The sequence below is a fragment of the Coregonus clupeaformis genome, chromosome 20 (genome assembly GCF_020615455.1).
Source record: "Coregonus clupeaformis isolate EN_2021a chromosome 20, ASM2061545v1, whole genome shotgun sequence".
Taxonomy (NCBI): Eukaryota; Metazoa; Chordata; class Actinopteri; order Salmoniformes; family Salmonidae; genus Coregonus; species Coregonus clupeaformis.
In genome coordinates, this window is record NC_059211.1 from 64,916,478 (window position 1) to 64,937,288 (window position 20,811).

The following is a 20,811-nucleotide window of genomic DNA, read 5'->3' on the forward strand; positions in this document are numbered from 1 at the left end:
AACCACTGAAATAAAATAAATGTTTTTGTTCAGATGTGGTTGTTCACCCACTTACACAAAAGGGTCAAATCATGTTTTTGTGGTATAATTTGGCGCTACCATGCAGTGTTGTCCAGAGGGTTGAAATTAAAAAAACATACAACAGAAAGACATTTCCATGGACAATACACCTGTATTCTGTATACTTGTGTTTTAATGTGCATCATGGTAGGTAAGCTCAGACCAAGTGGACGTACTCCGGTGCCGCTACCCCATTGCGAACAGTGAGCGCCCCGGGGTTGTCCAGAGCAAAGCAGGGATGAACGTAGTGTAGGAAGCTACAGTAGAAGGTGTGGAGGTGTTGTTCCAGGTCTACGTTGAAGAAGGACAGGATCCCTCTCTCATAGTTCAGACTGAGCCCTATCCTCACTGGGTTCACCGTTATCCGGATGTCTGGGCTCCAGCCGCTGTGGAGGAACTCGTACTTGTGTCTAGAGAGGGGAGGAAGGGGGAGACAGAATGGAGGAGGGAGGGGAGACAGAACGGAGGAGGGAGGGGAAACAAAATGGAGGGGAAAACAGAATGGAAGTAATGATGTAATTTAGAAAATGATGGTTCTATGTGACTTGTTACACATCATATCCTTCTATATAAACAGTTTATTAGGTACACCACCCCGTTCATGAAAATGGATCGCTCCTACAGACAGTGAGTCACGTGGCCGTGGCTTGCTATAATAAAGCAGGCGCCGAAGGCATTCAGTTACTGTTCCATTGAACGTTAGAATGGGCAAAACGAGTGACCTATGCGACTTTAAGCGTGGCATGATCGTCGGTTCCCAGGCACGCCAGATCCAGTACCTCAGAAACAGCAGGCCTCCTGGGCTTTACACGCACGTGTAGGGTTTACCCAGAATGGTGCAACAACAAAAATAAACAGCTCGTTGACGAGAGGTCGAAGGAGAATGGCAAGAATTGTGCCAGCTAACAGGAGGGTCACAAACAGACAAATAACGGCGCAGCACAACAGTGGTGTGCAGAACGGCATTTTGGAACACACAACTCGTCGATCCTTGTCATGGATGGGCTTTTGCAGCAGACGACCACACCGGGTTTCACTCTCATCAGCTAAAAACAAGAAGCAGCGGCTCCAGTGGGCACGTGATCACCAACACTGGACAATAGAGGAGTGAAAAAACATTGCCTGGTCTGACGAATCCCAGTTCCTGTTGCATCATGCTGATGGCAGAGTCAGGATTTGGCGTAAGCAGCATGAGTCCATGGACCCATCCTGCCTGGTGTCAACGGTGCAGGCTGGTGGCGGTGGTGTAATGGTGTGGGGAATGTTTTCCTGGCACACATTAGGTCCCTTGATACCAATTGAGCAACGATTGAATGCCATGCCCCGAAGAATTCAGGCTGTTCTGGAGGCAAAGGGTCTGACCCGGTACTAGATGGGTGGTACCTAATAAACTGGCCACTGAGTGCACATGATATAGAAGGAGAAGAATGTGTCAGGAAGTCGTACTTGCGTCTGGATGGAGATGGAATGGAATGGAGGGGAGGGGAGGAAGGGGGAGACTGATGTCATTAAGCACATTCCATGTATTGTGACTTAAACTTAACTAATTCATAATATGTAGCCTACAGACGTGGTATGTCTGTGTTGGGATAATATAAGTAATCCTTCTACACCCCCCCTCCTCCAGTGGTGGTTGTCCCACTGGCTATCCTAAGTTGAATGCACCAATTTGTAAGTCGCTCTGGATAAGAGTGTCTGCTAAATGACAAATGTAAATGTAAATACAATCATTTTTAGCAGACGCTTTAAAGTGACATACAGTTAAAAGACTTCGGGACGGTTTCCCGGATACAGATTAGACTAGTCCTGGACAAAACGTCATTATCAATTGAGAATCTCCCTTGAAATAACCTTTTAGTCCAGGACTAGTCTTAATCTCTGTCAGGGAAACGAAACCTTAGGTTTTTCCTGGTCCCAGATCAACCTTATGAAACCGGACCTTAGTGTTACAGTATATGAGGCCCTTGATGCAGGAATCAAATCCACAATGGCGTCGCACCAGTAGCTTAAACTAACAGTGCCATGGGGATACAGTACGTACATATTCAACCGAACACTGTGCCAAAAAAAAAACAACCTGTCACTGCCAAAGAGAGGATTAGCAGGGGATATGAGAAGTGTGTGTTGTCAGGTTCTGCGTAGGCAGTGGGTATTCTCTCTCTCTCTCTCTCTCTCTCTCTGAGGTGGTGGTGTTTCATGTTGAGATGTCTCAGTGAATGATCTCCTAGTAAAGTGACAGTTCCACTGTCCTGTTTAGTGCCAGGATTAGCATAGTTGCTATGGCAACAGCAGCTATAAGGTGAATGGTATTCCATGGGCTTTTTTCACAGGAATAAAATAAAAAAATTAAAACTTGACTTGTCACTTCTGCCTCAGAAAAGGTTTAGGAGGCGAAATGTGAGAAGAAGCAAGCCAAGCGCTTTAGGAAGGAGAGAGATATTTTAATGAGCAAAAATCTCCTTGGCTGGCCTACTTTTCAGACAGTGTGTGGTAGTGGTGGACCCTCTGGGAAGATCGAGCATCCATTTTCCCTCTGGGAAGCCATGCAGTGGTAGTGGTGCGTCAGCTGAATTTAAAGCAAGGCCAGGAGTCGGCCCTCTAGAACAGTGTTTACCAACTCTGTCTGCCCAGTAGTAGGCTGACAGGTCCTGTTTGAGGACTTTCTAAATGTTCCCTTTTCCTTGTTGTGATTGTAGTGTGTAGGAGGCCTCAGTCTGTACAGGGCAAGACTTCCAAACCAGCACTCACACACTGGATTCAACTATCAACTGCTTCTCTGGACCTCCATTAGGTTATTTAGATGTGATTGTGTGGGGGGGTTGAGAAACACTTGTGTAACCTATCACAGCAGTCTGTTACCTGGAGGGAGGAAGGGAGGACATGTTGTTTCCTTCCAGCTAACAGTTAGTGATAGCTAGGTTAGAGGGTTAGGGGTTAGGTTAGCGTTACCTGGAGGAAGGGAGGACATGTTGTTTCTTTCCAGGTAACAGTTAGTGATAGCTAGGTTAGAGGGTTAGGGGTTAGGTTAGCGTTACCTGGAGGAAGGAAGGGAGGACATGTTGTTTCCTTCCAGGTAACAGTTAGTGATAGCTAGGTTAGAGGGTTAGGTTAGCGTTACCTGGAGGAAGGGAGGGAGGACATGTTGTTTCCTTCCAGGTAACAGTTAGTGATAGCTAGGTTAGCGTTAGGGATTCTCCCCTGGACGGATTGAGGTTAGGGTTGAACAGGGATGTGGACATTAAGCTAGGGTTAGGGGATTCTCACCTGGAGGGAGTGAGGACATGTCTCATGCACCAGGACGTGTTTGTTCCTCCCAGGTAGGAGTTTCTCTGAGTATCTTCATAGGCCACTCCAATCCTGTACTCTGTGTCCTCCTCCACCTCCACCTCCCAGTAATGTCTGCCTCGCACAGGGATCAGGTCCCCTAACACAGCTACACACCTGGACCAAACACACACACACAATATACACACTATCAGACTGAGGAGGACATACACACTACACACACCTACACACACCACACACACTATCATGGGATGAGTACACTCACATTTTCAGATGTTTAAATTTTGAAAGATGCTATATAAAAGAAAGCTATTGTTATTACACAAATGTATCCAGTAAATATCCACGTCATTAGCAGATCTCCATTAGCTGTACAGCAGGTGTAAACCGCCTGGTTGGTTTGTCTACCTGGCGAAGGTGTTGTCGTCGAAGGTCATGGCGGAGAGCGGTAGCTCCTCATCTCCGTAGAACATAGAGAAGCCGTCCTCAGAGATGGACAGACAGGGGTGGGCTGTGTCCTGCAGCAGGTGGAAGATGGTTCCTGCACACACACAGTAACAGCCTCACTGTCTGGTCTTGACAACTATAAAACACAGTAACAGCCTCACTGTCTGGTCTTGACAACTATAAAACACAGTAACAACCTCACTGTCTGGTCTTGACAACTATAAAACACAGTAACAACCTCACTGTCTGGTCTTGACAACTATAAAACACAGTAACAACCTCACTGTCTGGTCTTGACAACTATAAAACACACTAACAACCTCACTGTCTGGTCTTGACAACTATAAAACACAGTAACAACCTCACTGTCTGGTCTTGACAACTATAAAACACAGTAACAGCCTCACTGTCTGGTCTTGACAACTATAAAACACAGTAACAACCTCACTGTCTGGTCTTGACAACTATAAAACACAGTAACAACCTCACTGTCTGGTCTTGACAACTATAAAACACAGTAACAACCTCACTGTCTGGTCTTGACAACTATAAAACACAGTAACAACCTCACTGTCTGGTCTTGACAACTATAAAACACAGTAACAACCTCACTGTCTGGTCTTGACAACTATAAAACACAGTAACAACCTCACTGTCTGGTCTTGACAACTATAAAACACAGTAACAACCTCACTGTCTGGTCTTGACAACTATAAAACACAGTAACAACCTCACTGTCTGGTCTTGACAACTATAAAACACAGTAACAACCTCACTGTCTGGTCTTGACAACTATAAAACACAGTAACAACCTCACTGTCTGGTCTTGACAACTATAAAACACAGTAACAACCTCACTGTCTGGTCTTGACAACTATAAAACACAGTAACAACCTCACTGTCTGGTCTTGACAACTATAAAACACAGTAACAGCCTCACTGTCTGGTCTTGACAACTATAAAACACAGTAACAGCCTCACTGTCTGGTCTTGACAACTATAAAACACAGTAACAGCCTCACTGTCTGGTCTTGACAACTATAAAACACAGTAACAACCTCACTGTCTGGTCTTGACAACTATAAAACACAGTAACAACCTCACTGTCTGGTCTTGACAACTATAAAACACAGTAACAACCTCACTGTCTGGTCTTGACAACTATAAAACACAGTAACAACCTCACTGTCTGGTCTTGACAACTATAAAACACAGTAACAACCTCACTGTCTGGTCTTGACAACTATAAAACACAGTAACAACCTCACTGTCTGGTCTTGACAACTATAAAACACAGTAACAACCTCACTGTCTGGTCTTGACAACTATAAAACACAGTAACAACCTCACTGTCTGGTCTTGACAACTATAAAACACAGTAACAACCTCACTGTCTGGTCTTGACAACTATAAAACACAGTAACAGCCTCACTGTCTGGTCTTGACAACTATAAAACACAGTAACAACCTCACTGTCTGGTCTTGACAACTATAAAACACAGTAACAGCCTCACTGTCTGGTCTTGACAACTATAAAACACAGTAACAACCTCACTGTCTGGTCTTGACAACTATAAAACACAGTAACAGCCTCACTGTCTGGTCTTGACAACTATAAAACACAGTAACAACCTCACTGTCTGGTCTTGACAACTATAAAACACAGTAACAACCTCACTGTCTGGTCTTGACAACTATAAAACACAGTAACAACCTCACTGTCTGGTCTTGACAACTATAAAACACAGTAACAGCCTCACTGTCTGGTCTTGACAACTATAAAACACAGTAACAACCTCACTGTCTGGTCTTGACAACTATAAAACACAGTAACAACCTCACTGTCTGGTCTTGACAACTATAAAACACAGTAACAGCCTCACTGTCTGGTCTTGACAACTATAAAACACAGTAACAACCTCACTGTCTGGTCTTGACAACTATAAAACACAGTAACAACCTCACTGTCTGGTCTTGACAACTATAAAACACAGTAACAACCTCACTGTCTGGTCTTGACAACTATAAAACACAGTAACAACCTCACTGTCTGGTCTTGACAACTATAAAACACAGTAACAGCCTCACTGTCTGGTCTTGACAACTATAAAACACAGTAACAACCTCACTGTCTGGTCTTGACAACTATAAAACACAGTAACAACCTCACTGTCTGGTCTTGACAACTATAAAACACAGTAACAACCTCACTGTCTGGTCTTGACAACTATAAAACACAGTAACAGCCTCACTGTCTGGTCTTGACAACTATAAAACACAGTAACAACCTCACTGTCTGGTCTTGACAACTATAAAACACAGTAACAACCTCACTGTCTGGTCTTGACAACTATAAAACACAGTAACAACCTCACTGTCTGGTCTTGACAACTATAAAACACAGTAACAACCTCACTGTCTGGTCTTGACAACTATAAAACACAGTAACAACCTCACTGTCTGGTCTTGACAACTATAAAACACAGTAACAACCTCACTGTCTGGTCTTGACAACTATAAAACACAGTAACAACCTCACTGTCTGGTCTTGACAACTATAAAACACAGTAACAGCCTCACTGTCTGGTCTTGACAACTATAAAACACAGTAACAACCTCACTGTCTGGTCTTGACAACTATAAAACACAGTAACAACCTCACTGTCTGGTCTTGACAACTATAAAACACAGTAACAACCTCACTGTCTGGTCTTGACAACTATAAAACACAGTAACAACCTCACTGTCTGGTCTTGACAACTATAAAACACAGTAACAACCTCACTGTCTGGTCTTGACAACTATAAAACACAGTAACAACCTCACTGTCTGGTCTTGACAACTATAAAACACAGTAACAACCTCACTGTCTGGTCTTGACAACTATAAAACACAGTAACAACCTCACTGTCTGGTCTTGACAACTATAAAACACAGTAACAACCTCACTGTCTGGTCTTGACAACTATAAAACACAGTAACAACCTCACTGTCTGGTCTTGACAACTATAAAACACAGTAACAACCTCACTGTCTGGTCTTGACAACTATAAAACACAGTAACAACCTCACTGTCTGGTCTTGACAACTATAAAACACAGTAACAACCTCACTGTCTGGTCTTGACAACTATAAAACACAGTAACAACCTCACTGTCTGGTCTTGACAACTATAAAACACAGTAACAACCTCACTGTCTGGTCTTGACAACTATAAAACACAGTAACAACCTCACTGTCTGGTCTTGACAACTATAAAACACAGTAACAACCTCACTGTCTGGTCTTGACAACTATAAAACACAGTAACAACCTCACTGTCTGGTCTTGACAACTATAAAACACAGTAACAACCTCACTGTCTGGTCTTGACAACTATAAAACACAGTAACAACCTCACTGTCTGGTCTTGACAACTATAAAACACAGTAACAACCTCACTGTCTGGTCTTGACAACTATAAAACACAGTAACAACCTCACTGTCTGGTCTTGACAACTATAAAACACAGTAACAACCTCACTGTCTGGTCTTGACAACTATAAAACACAGTAACAGCCTCACTGTCTGGTCTTGACAACTATAAAACACAGTAACAACCTCACTGTCTGGTCTTGACAACTATAAAACACAGTAACAACCTCACTGTCTGGTCTTGACAACTATAAAACACAGTAACAACCTCACTGTCTGGTCTTGACAACTATAAAACACAGTAACAACCTCACTGTCTGGTCTTGACAACTATAAAACACAGTAACAACCTCACTGTCTGGTCTTGACAACTATAAAACACAGTAACAACCTCACTGTCTGGTCTTGACAACTATAAAACACAGTAACAACCTCACTGTCTGGTCTTGACAACTATAAAACACAGTAACAACCTCACTGTCTGGTCTTGACAACTATAAAACACAGTAACAACCTCACTGTCTGGTCTTGACAACTATAAAACACAGTAACAACCTCACTGTCTGGTCTTGACAACTATAAAACACAGTAACAACCTCACTGTCTGGTCTTGACAACTATAAAACACAGTAACAACCTCACTGTCTGGTCTTGACAACTATAAAACACAGTAACAACCTCACTGTCTGGTCTTGACAACTATAAAACACAGTAACAACCTCACTGTCTGGTCTTGACAACTATAAAACACAGTAACAACCTCACTGTCTGGTCTTGACAACTATAAAACACAGTAACAACCTCACTGTCTGGTCTTGACAACTATAAAACACAGTAACAACCTCACTGTCTGGTCTTGACAACTATAAAACACAGTAACAACCTCACTGTCTGGTCTTGACAACTATAAAACACAGTAACAACCTCACTGTCTGGTCTTGACAACTATAAAACACAGTAACAACCTCACTGTCTGGTCTTGACAACTATAAAACACAGTAACAACCTCACTGTCTGGTCTTGACAACTATAAAACACAGTAACAACCTCACTGTCTGGTCTTGACAACTATAAAACACAGTAACAACCTCACTGTCTGGTCTTGACAACTATAAAACACAGTAACAGCCTCACTGTCTGGTCTTGACAACTATAAAACACAGTAACAGCCTCACTGTCTGGTCTTGACAACTATAAAACACAGTAACAACCTCACTGTCTGGTCTTGACAACTATAAAACACAGTAACAGCCTCACTGTCTGGTCTTGACAACTATAAAACACAGTAACAGCCTCACTGTCTGGTCTTGACAACTATAAAACACAGTAACAACCTCACTGTCTGGTCTTGACAACTATAAAACACAGTAACAACCTCACTGTCTGGTCTTGACAACTATAAAACACAGTAACAGCCTCACTGTCTGGTCTTGACAACTATAAAACACAGTAACAACCTCACTGTCTGGTCTTGACAACTATAAAACACAGTAACAACCTCACTGTCTGGTCTTGACAACTATAAAACACAGTAACAACCTCACTGTCTGGTCTTGACAACTATAAAACACAGTAACAACCTCACTGTCTGGTCTTGACAACTATAAAACACAGTAACAACCTCACTGTCTGGTCTTGACAACTATAAAACACAGTAACAACCTCACTGTCTGGTCTTGACAACTATAAAACACAGTAACAACCTCACTGTCTGGTCTTGACAACTATAAAACACAGTAACAACCTCACTGTCTGGTCTTGACAACTATAAAACACAGTAACAACCTCACTGTCTGGTCTTGACAACTATAAAACACAGTAACAGCCTCACTGTCTGGTCTTGACAACTATAAAACACAGTAACAACCTCACTGTCTGGTCTTGACAACTATAAAACACACTAACAACCTCACTGTCTGGTCTTGACAACTATAAAACACACTAACAACCTCACTGGTCTTGCCAACTATACATGTGCTAAGAGACAGAATAATATTTGACAACTTTACATGCTACGGCTTCAGTACATGGGGTCCCTCCTGTCACCTGTTGTAGAGACGGTAAAAGCCTCGCTCCTTTCACTGGGTCCTCCGATGTTGACAGCTCTGACGTAGATGAGGTACTGTCTTCCTGACTGCAGCTGAATCAGACTCTCACAGGTAGGAACAGCCACGATAGACCTGCAGGGAGAACCAATCACATTACAGACCTGCAGGGAGAACCAATCACATTACAGACCTGCAGGGAGAACCAATCACATTACAGACCTGCAGGGAGAACCAATCACATTACAGACCTGCAGGGAGAACCAATCACATTATAGATCAGGAGGGAGAACCAATCACATTATAGACCAGGAGGGAAAACCAATCACATTACAGACCTGCAGGAAGAACCAATCACATTACAGACCTGCAGGGATAACCAATCACATTACAGACCTGCAGGGAGAACCAATCACATTACAGACCTGCAGGGAGAACCTATCACATTACAGACCTGCAGGGAGAACCAATCACATTACAGACCTGCAGGGAGAACCAATGGGGAGCAGGATTGATGTCAACTCTTTTTCAGTTTAGTCAATTCAGGAAGTGGATTAAAATCTCATTTTATATTGAAACTTCAGGATTAATAGAAAGTTACGAGCATGTTTATGTGTGTGTGTTTATGTGTGTGTGTTTATGTGTGTGTGTTTATGTGTGTGTGTTTATGTGTGTGTGTTTATGTGTGTGTGTTTATGTGTGTGTGTTCATGTGTGTGTGTGTTTATGTGTGTGTGTTTATGTGTGTTTGTTCATGTGTGTGTGTTTATGTGTGTGTGTTTATGTGTGTGTGTTTATGTGTGTGTGTTCATGTGTGTGTGTGTTTATGTGTGTGTGTTTATGTGTGTTTGTTCATGTGTGTGTGTTTATGTGTGTGTGTTTATGTGTGTGTGTTCATGTGTGTGTGTTTATGTGTGTGTGTTTATGTGTGTGTGTTTATGTGTGTGTGTTTATGTGTGTGTGTTTATGTGTGTGTGTTTATGTGTGTGTGTGTGTTTATGTGTGTGTGTTTATGTGTGTGTGTGCTTGCAGGCGTATGTGCGTGTGTGGGGGTGTGCAAGTGCATGTGTCTGTTTCTTACTCAGTGACCCCACTCTGTCCATCAGTGCCTGTCTCAATCAGCTCTACGGTGTAGGAGTCCACTGGGTTGGTGTTTCTTGACTCCCAGCGAATCAGAGCGGCTTCCGGACAACTGCTGCACTCCCTCTGTCTGATGAATGGTGGAGAGGGGACTGGAGGGGGAGGAGAGGAGGGAGAGAAAGAGAGGGAGATACGTGGGGGTTAAAGAGAGAGAGCGAGAGAGAGAGAGAGAGAGCACAACATTAAAATAGTGCAACCCATTCAGTTGTGCTTTCCTCTGACACATTCCTATTGAAAAACACTGGGTTGGTTCATGTTTGTCAGTTTGAAAGTGGTGTTACAAGCCATCTAGTGTTCCCTGTAACAGGTCCATGGTTTCACCTGTCATGTAGACAGCCTTCTCACTGGCAGGGCTGATGCCTGTAGTGTTGGTAGCTGTGACCCAGAACTCATACTGCGCGTTAGGCAGCAGCTCTCCTACACTACAGTGGGTTTCCTTCACCTTCACATTAGACACTGAGGAGGAGAGACAACTCAGTTAAATCATTTAGAACATTATAGCAATGCATTATAAAGCATTATTAAAGCGTTATACCTGTTGGTTTTAAGTAAAGTAACCATAACTCCCTCATAGAGGAAGAGTTGATTCGATTAGATTCAATGAATCCCCTCAGAGAGAGATTGAACATTCCAAATAGTACACCCAATATATTGTCTCCATGTTGGTCCATAATGTCATGAAACATTGAACTGGAATGTCTGTCTATGTTATGTTCTGATTCTATGTTCTGATTCTATGATCTGATTCTATGTTTTACAGGTTCTGAATACTGATTCTATTTTCAGATTCTATGTTCAGATTCTATGTTCTGGTTCTATGTTCTGATTCCGTGTCCTGATTCTATGTTCTGGTCTTTTGTTCTGATTCTATGTCCTGATTTTATGTTCAGATTTTATGTCCTGATTTTATGTTCTGATTCTCTGTTCTGATTCTATGTTCTGATTCTATGTCCTGATTCTATGTTCAGATTCTATGTCCTGATTCTATGTTCTGATTCTATGTCCTGATTCTATGTTCAGATTCTATGTCCTGATTCTATGTTCTGATTCTATGTCCTGATTCTATGTTCTGATTCTATGTCCTGATTTTATGTTCTGATTCTCTGTCCTGATTCTATGTTCTGATTCTATGTTCTACTGGTTCTGGTTGTACTAGTTGCTACCGTCAGGTCCCTTGGTGCTGTCTGCAGCCGGTGTGTCCTCCAGGACAGGTCTGTAGTAGAGCTCATAGTACTCCACAGAGTCGTCTGAGAACAGGCTCCAACACACACGCAGAGAAGTCGGCGTGGCCGAGTTAGACACCTGGGGGTTGATGACCGGGGCAGATGGGGCTGGAATCACATTACAATCACATCACAATCACATGATATCACATCACATTACAATCACATGATATCACATCACATTACAATCACATTACAATCACATGATATCACATCACATCACAATCACATGATATCACATCACATTACAATCACATGATATCACATCACATTACAATCACATGATATCACATCACATTACAATCACATTACAATCACATGATATCACATCACATTACAATCACATGATATCACATCACATTATAATCAAATCACATTACAATCACATGATATCACATCACATTACAATCACATCACAATCACATGATATCACATCACATCACAATCACATCACAATCACATGATATCACATCACATTACAATCACATGATATCACATCACATTACAATCACATGATATCACATCACATTATAATCACATGATATCACATCACATTACAATCACATTACAATCACATGATATCACATCACATTACAATCACATGATATCACATCACATTATAATCAAATCACATTACAATCACATGATATCACATCACATTACAATCACATCACAATCACATGATATCACATCACATTACAATCACATGATATCACATCACATTACAATCACATCACAATCACATGATATCACATCACATTACAATCACATGATATCACATCACATTACAATCACATCACAATCACATGATATCACATCACATTACAATCACATGATATCACATCACATTACAATCACATGATATCACATCACATTACAATCACATGATATCACATCACATTACAATCACATGATATCACATCACATTACAATCACATCACAATCACATGATATCACATCACATTACAATCACATGATATCACATCACATTACAATCACATGATATCACATCACATTACAATCACATGATATCACATCACATTACAATCACATGATATCACATCACATTACAATCACATGATATCACATCACATCACAATCACATGATATCACATCACATTACAATCACATGATATCACATCACATCACAATCACATGATATCACATCACATTACAATCACATGATATCACATCACATTACAATCACATGATATCACATCACATTACAATCACATGATATCACATCACATTACAATCACATGATATCACATCACATTACAATCACATGAGATCACATCACATTACAATCACATGATATCACATCACATTACAATCACATGATATCACATCAAGATGAAAACCATAACCATGATGGTGACATCACAAGGAGAGAGGAACACCTTTATGTGAATTAGGTTGTACTGCATTGATGTTTTATTATTTACATTTGTACATTTTAGTCATTTAGCAGACGCTCTTATCCAGAGCGACTTACAGGAGCAATTAGGGTTAAGTGCCTTGCTCAAGGGCACATCGACAGATTTTTCACCTAGTCAGCTCGGGGATTAGAACCAGCGACCTTTCGGTTACTGGCACAACGCTCTTAACCACTAAGCTACCTGCCGCCCCATACATACTGTAGCGAATGGCGGGACAGGGAATCGAACCCGGGTCGCTGGAGTGAAAGGCAAAAAAAACCTACGCGTCGCACCGATAGGGTTAACCCATTTAGTGGGAATTGTAACGTGGCTTGTAACACTCAGAGGATCGCCACAAAGCTGCATCATCATCATCATTACTTGAAAAAGAATCTCCACAGAGGTTTGTTTCATGGTCTTGCCACTTTTTCTAAGTGACTGTGACAACATAATACTACGTCTCGATTTCATTGATGAGTTATTGATTTTCACACTGCGCTCTCCCTACAGCCAATTTTAAACACAAAGGACATTATTAAGACCATTTTATTCCAATTTATATATATATATATATATTTTTACTTCTCTCAAGTGTGTGTCCTTCTGTGGAATCAGAGATTCTGAGAAACCAAACAAAGCTGTCTGAGGTGAGTCACCAAGTGAATCACAGGTAGACAGACGTCACAGACAAGTGCGTCCCAAATGACACCCTATTCCCTGTAGTGCAGTACTTTGGACTAGATCCCTACGGGCCCTGGTCAAAGGTAGTGCACTATATAGGGATAGGGTGTCATTTGAGACAGACTAGAGTCTGTCTGTGACGACCATTTGGGATGCAGACTCTACATTCAGTCAGTCAGGCAGACGTTACACAACCAGCATCGTTCTACAACTCAGTATCTACAGACATCACAGACATAATCTATCTTCAGACAGACTGACATTACAGACATAATCTCTCTTCAGACAGACTGACATCACAGCCATAATCTATCTTCAGACAGACTGACATCACAGACATAATCTCTCTTCAGACAGACTGACGTCACAGCCATAATCTCTCTTCAGACAGACTGACGTCACAGCCATAATCTCTCTTCAGACAGACTGACATCACAGCCATAATCTCTCTTCAGACAGACTGACGTCACAGCCATAATCTCTCTTCAGATAGACTGATATCACAGCCATAATCTCTCTTCAGACAGACTGATATCACAGACATAATCTCTCTTCAGACAGACTGACATCACAGCCATAATCTATCTTCAGACAGACTGACATCACAGACATAATCTCTCTTCAGACAGACTGACATCACAGCCATAATCTCTCTTCAGACAGACTGACGTCACAGCCATAATCTCTCTTCAGACAGACTGACATCACAGCCATAATCTCTCTTCAGACAGACTGACATCACAGACATAATCTCTTTTCAGACAGACTGACATTACAGCCATAATCTATTTTCAGACAGACTGACATCACAGACATAATCTCTCTTCAGACAGACTGACATCACAGCCATAATCTCTCTTCAGACAGACTGACATCACAGACATAATCTCTCTTCAAACAGACTGACATCACAGACATAATCTCTCTTCAGACAGACTGACATCACAGCCATAATCTCTCTTCAGACAGACTGATAATCACAGCCATAATCTCTCTTCAGACAGACTGATATCACAGACATAATCTATCTTCAGACAGACTGACATTACAGCCATAATCTATTTTCAGACAGACTGACATCACAGACATAATCTCTCTTCAGACAGACTGACATCACAGACATAATCTCTCTTCAGACAGACTGACATCACAGCCATAATCTCTCTTCAGACAGACTGATATCACAGCCATAATCTCTCTTCAGACAGACTGACGTCACAGCCATAATCTCTCTTCAGACAGACTGATAATCACAGCCATAATCTCTCTTCAGACAGACTGATATCACAGCCATAATCTCTCTTCAGACAGACTGACGTCACAGCCATAATCTCTCTTCAGACAGACTGATATCACAGCCATAATCTCTCTTCAGACAGACTGATAATCACAGCCATAATCTCTCTTCAGACAGACTGATATCACAGCCATAATCTCTCTTCAGACAGACTGACGTCACAGCCATAATCTCTCTTCAGATAGACTGATATCACAGCCATAATCTCTCTTCAGACAGACTGACGTCACAGCCATAATCTCTCTTCAGATAGACTGACGTCACAGCCATAATCTCTCTTCAGACAGACTGACGTCACAGCCATAATCTCTCTTCAGATAGACTGACGTCACAGCCATAATCTCTCTTCAGACAGACTGATATCACAGCCAGCCTCTACAATCATTAGCGACAGAAGCAGTATGGAGATTGCCTGTGTTCCAAATGGCACCCTATTCCCTATGTAGTGCACTGCTTTTGACAAATAGGCTCTGGTCCAACGTAGTGTATAGCAGTGCACTACATAGGGAATAGGGTGACATTTGGGACACAGCCATTGACTCAGTCAAACTTTAGCAGAATGAAAGCATCACTCAAAAGTTCCTGACTCGTCACTCCAGTGGCCCTATGTAATTAAATACTCCGAGAAATGAAATCACTTTGCATCGAAGTCGTTTGTTTCTAAGCAACCAAACTCCCCTAGCGAACCTCCACATATATATATATATATATATATATATATATATATATATATATATATAGACGTACAGGTTGGAGTCTGGAATGATTTCTCCGGGGCTCTGCTCTATTCTGTTCCAAACTCATACTCATGGTCTAAATCAGGGATGGGCAACTTTGATGGGGGTGGGGGCCACAAAACATCTGAACTCATCGGGGGCCTGCAGTGGCTCGCGGGTCTGCGTACCCACATCCATACCCCCACCTTGCGAGCAAAACATTTTAGCAGCCCCGCTCTTGACAGTGGAGAGGAAAAGTTTTAGAGTTAATTTCCTGCAATTCTACACATTTTGCCATGGGCGTAGAGAAAATGTGTTAGTTTTAAAGCAAGAATGTTGCAGATCTACACATTTTACCATGGGTGGAGAGAAGATTTAGCAATTTTATAACACATTTCATGCAATTCTACTCATTTTGCCATAGGGTGGAGAGAAATGTTTGCAGTTTTTAATATGATACCTGTGTGAGAGTGACTAACAAAATCAATGGGGCCCCCCCGGTCGGAAATTCAACCATGATTACTACAAGTTTAGATAGCTGGCCCTTGGACTAACTTATTAATCAAATTGGTGGGTAGGTGGGTGGGTGGGTGGGTGGGTGGGTGGGTGGGTGGATGGATGGATGGATGGATGGGTGGATGGATGGATGGATGGATGGATGGATGGATGGATGGATGGATGGATGGATGGATGGATGGGTGGATGGATGGATGGATGGATGGATGGATGGATGGATGGATGGATGGATGGGTGGGTGGATGGGTGGGTGGGTGGGTGGGTGGGTGGATGGCAGTGGAGGCTGCTGAGGGGAGGATGGCTCATAATATTGGCTGGAACAGAGAGAATGGAATGGAAACCATGGAAACCACGTGTTTGAAATATTTGCTACCATTCCACTGATTCCGCTCCAGCCATTACCACAAGCCCATCCTCCCAATTAAGGTGCCACCAACCTCCTGTGGTGGATGGATGGGTGGGTGGATAGAAGGATGGGTTGATTGATTGATTGATCAGACCTGGTACGATGTTGATGGAGTCCATCATGGTCTTGACGTCTGACAGGTTGGCGAGGGGCCTGTCAAACTCCAGAGTGGTCACCAGCGTCAGGTCAGGCTTCTCCTTCGCAAACTCCTCAATTCTGATTAGGCAAACAAAACATCAATCAGCAAAAACCTTGATTCTGATTGGACAAACACACCCAAGTCAGCAAACTCCTTGATTGTGATTTGACAAACAAACACCTGTCAGCAAACAGACTTGTATTCAATGAGATAGAACGTTCCATATAGAAATGGAATGAATAGAGCTGACACGATGTCCAATTCTACACGACGAAAAATCATACCTGTTCTACAAAATGGATTTCTATCCAAATGTTTTGTAACGTCGCAACCTTCTGAACAGAGCCTCCCTAAAACTACACTGAAATGAACATTGGATGTAGCATCATGCGCCATCATGCTAGTCAAAACATAAGCTATGTCAACAAACCCTCTTCAACATCAAACACATTAATTATACTGCTTAATTTGAATTAGTTGAATTAGTTGGCTAATTAGGATTGGAAGCTATTTTGGTTTCAGAACACAGACTGTATAAGGCCTCCAGTATGATAATGTATGAACTCACTAACTGTAAGTCGCTCTGGATAAGAGCGTCTGCTAAATGACTTAACTGTAAAAAATGTAAATGAATGAGCGTTGATGACATCAAACATAAACAGATATATTATCCTCATGAAACACTCCTAATCAGGCTGTTACACGGTTCACTGCAAATCACTGGATGACACTGTTATTAACCAGACTCACTGCACTACCATGCCATTATAAACAGACACGTATAATTGTTCTGTTATAGCCTGGTGCCAGATCTGTTTGTGCCTTGCCAACTCCTGTGGTCATGGTCATGCAACAATGGTAAGATAGCACAAATGGATCTAGCATGTTGGCAAGAGCACAAACAGATAAAACCAGGCTAAAATGGATCTGGGACCAGGCTAGTTATGTTATACTCTCAGGCTAGCAATGTTAGTCTCCTTACGGTATAGTATAGTATAGTATAGTATAGTATAGTATAGTTTAGTATAGTTTAGTATAGTATAGTTCTGTTGTAGTGTTAGTCTCCTTTCAGTACCTCACCTCTTCATGGTGGGCATAACAGCCTGTCAATGGAAAGTTCACAACATCAAAAGTCAACTCCTCCAGTGGTCATTAACATTTTAAGGTTCATAAAATCTTTAACTGCCAGATTAAAACATCACAAAGACCACAGAATATACACCGTTTATTAGGTACACCACCCCGTTCACGAAAATGGTTCCCTCCTACAGATAGTGAGTCACGCGGCTTGCTATATAAAGCAGGCATCGAGGCATTCAGTTACTGTTCGATTGAACGTTAGAATGGGCAAAATGAGTGATCTAAGCGAATTTGAGCCTGGTATTTGTATTTATTATGGATCCCCATTACATCTACTCTTCCTGGGGTCCAGCAAAATAAAAAATTAATAAACTGACTACTGAGTGTTTAACATAACTCATAGCAAACAAAGTTATCATAAATGTACAAGTTATTTCAAATTATGAAGTTATATTAGCAATTCAATGATTTAATCTTGAAAAAATAATTCGGACGACCCACTACAACAGACCTGTAGAAAGAGTCGTTTGTCCTCGGTGCGGTACAGTTCCTGGGCGGTCTCAATCAGGTCCTTGGATGCATCCAGGGTGCGTCCGCAGCCCAGCAGCTGAGTGTACAAGGCCTCCAACTTCCTCTTCTTCTCCTCCCCCAGCGCTGTGGCTCGCTCGTCGTAACGCTGGGACAACGTCTGCAGAACGTCGTTGTAGTGCTGCTCCAGGTGCTGCTCCTGACGACCAAAATTATCCTGAAAAAATATGAAACCGTTTCATTAAGTGATAATCAGGGTCTCCCACACGGGGTTGGCTCACAGATCCATGTTTCATAACCTGTGGCTGTGTCTTTGTTATGTGTGTGTGCTGTGGTTGTTGCGTCAGTAATAGTGGTTGTTGTACCTCCACAGTTAGGAAGATCTCTTCTAGATGTCCTGAAAAGTTCTCCATCTCCACCACCTTCTCCTCCAGCTTAGTCCTGATGTTGTTCACCTTGTTCTGAAGGCACAGAAGAAATGAACTCTTACAGAGGGTCAAGGGTAGCCTGAGTGCAAATCTGTTTGTGCTCTCGCTAACTGCTGTTGTTGGCAGGAAAGCACACACACACACCCTCCCCTACCTCCGACTCAACACTCACACCCTCCCCTACCTCCGACTTCTTGTGCTCCTCAAACACGTCATCATGTCCGTCCACAGAGCTGTCAGGTGATGGAGTTCCCTCCTCACCTGAAGACGGGACGTACGCCTCAAACCTGAGGATGATTGCTTTATTGTATCCATTTGGGAAATTATTTATGCATCATAATGCATTTGTCAGCTTAAATAAATGGATGCAGACAGACATGCAACATGTCATGCAAAGATTGCATAGTGCATTACACACCGGGGGGTGGCGGTAGCCTTGAGGTTAGAGAGGCAGGCCAGTAACCAGAGGTTGGCCAGTTCGAACCCCTGAGCTGCCTGTGGGGAAATCTGCAGGGAGTGAGCCGGCAGCCGGAGGATCCCATACACTACCTACTGCTGTTGTGCACTTGAGCGAGGCACTTTGGTCCTCTGTTGCTCAATTGGTAGAGCATGGCGCTTGTAACGCCAGGGTAGTGGGTTCGATCCCCGGGACCACCCATACGTGAAAAATGTATGCACACATGACTGTAAGTCGCTTTGGATAAAAGCATCTGCTAAATGGCTTATTATTATTACCCCTAAGTACCCCTCCCAGCCTGTGATGTTTGTGTTGTGTGTCAGGATGCGTACTGTGACAGCAAAAAAATTAAGAATATCCGTGCAAATGGACCAAAAGCATTCAAGTATTGTATTACGGACCTCAGAGAGTCATTTGTATCCGTGGAGAAACGCTGGAAGGTTCTAGTCTCTGCCTTCTCTGACACCACTACGAAGGCCTCTTTGGTAGGGAGATCCCTGTTCACCTCCTCCTCCTTCACCTCCTCCTGGTGCTCCTCATCTCCACTCAGCACCTCCTCTGTGATGACATCCAGCCTGCTTCCTGTGAAGACCTCATACAGGTCCATGATGGGAGGAGGGTGGAGAGGGGACAGGTCTGGAGGTACTGTGGTGGACTGTACAATAAAACACTAAATCTAAGTTGAATATTTTTCCACTAAGGACCAGGATCCCACTGGAAGTAGGTATTGTAGAAATGTTTTGATGTTCTATTTACCCAACACTAACCAACCAGTCAATCACTTGTGTAAATATGATGACATGCTTTATGTAGCTTTAAAAATAAGTATAAATCTTCAATTAGTTAACTTATAGAAACCATGCAGGGAGTTCATTATTTGCAATCAAAACAAGTATGATTCATAGTCAGAATGTTCAGAAAAACACTTCAGAATCAGAAAGGACTGTACACAGTGATGATGAAACGACAGTTAAAGAAGCTGTGCTTCTCTAACATCCTGGACCTCTGTCAAAACATGGATCAGGCATGCTGTACACATAAACTCAACACACCATTTAAACTATGCTGGAGTTTCCCATTTATTTGCTATAATTATGACTAGACATATTACTTATTATAACACTGGTTAAGTTTACCTTGGTGATAAATTATTCAATAACTCCCCCAGCAACGTCGATTCAGGGCGACCATTGACAGTGTTTTTGACAGGCTAACCAAGGAAGCAAACACAGCTTGTGACAAATATAGCAGGAACCCCAACTGTTATGCACACAGATCAAGTGTCAGCGTGGGTATTTTGACATACTGCCTAAATCTGCCCTGCGTCGCCTAATAGAGTAGTGATATTGTATTTAATCCAAGAGTATTTAATTGTGAATGTAGTAATTCTTTTCTTGAAGGCGACACATTGTAGCAAATATTAAAATCTCTTGGCATAAATCCTTAATACATTGTAGCGAATCGAAATAGCTGTGGAATTCCCCCTGAGCATGTGATCGAAAGGTCAAAGTTGAAAATAAAGAGAACCCCAC

The 20,811-nt window shown here is 42.2% G+C and overlaps 1 protein-coding gene across 4 annotated transcripts; it reads right to left on the reverse strand.

Annotated features, from left to right (window-relative positions):
- Positions 1–175: 175 nt before the first annotated feature.
- Positions 176–20,702, reverse strand: LOC121546377 (fibronectin type III and SPRY domain-containing protein 2). Of its 4 annotated transcripts, none has more exons than XM_045205725.1 (15): positions 20,416–20,702; positions 19,681–19,934; positions 19,007–19,109; positions 18,760–18,855; positions 18,378–18,611; positions 17,867–17,889; positions 16,742–16,863; positions 11,554–11,721; positions 10,712–10,846; positions 10,332–10,482; positions 9,253–9,386; positions 3,754–3,886; positions 3,325–3,501; positions 1,507–1,512; positions 176–470 (listed from the first exon to the last, which is right to left on the reverse strand). In XM_045205725.1, the coding sequence occupies exons 2-15, from the start codon at positions 19,884–19,886 to the stop codon at positions 218–220; spliced, it is 1,941 nt and encodes a 646-aa protein (XP_045061660.1). In that variant the 5' UTR covers positions 19,887–19,934; positions 20,416–20,702; the 3' UTR covers positions 176–217. The 4 variants fall into 4 exon arrangements, with proteins under 4 accessions (XP_045061660.1, XP_045061661.1, XP_045061662.1 ...); XM_045205726.1 differs by having other exon boundaries at positions 19,681–19,949; XM_045205727.1 differs by having other exon boundaries at positions 19,681–19,955.
- Between the last annotated feature and the right edge of the window lie 109 nt (positions 20,703–20,811).

Bases quoted from the DNA above. Each gene is read 5' to 3' on its own strand.
- LOC121546377 (XM_045205725.1), bottom strand. From the start codon at position 19,886: ATGGACCTGTATGAGGTCTTCACAGGAAGCAGGCTGGATGTCATCACA. The intron at 10,847-11,553 runs GTAGCAACTAGT...TCTCCTCCTCAG, and splicing joins CAGCACCAAGGGACCTGACG to TGTCTAATGTGAAGGTGAAG. The intron at 10,483-10,711 runs GTGAAACCATGG...CTCCCCCTCCAG, and splicing joins GAAGGCTGTCTACATGACAG to TCCCCTCTCCACCATTCATC.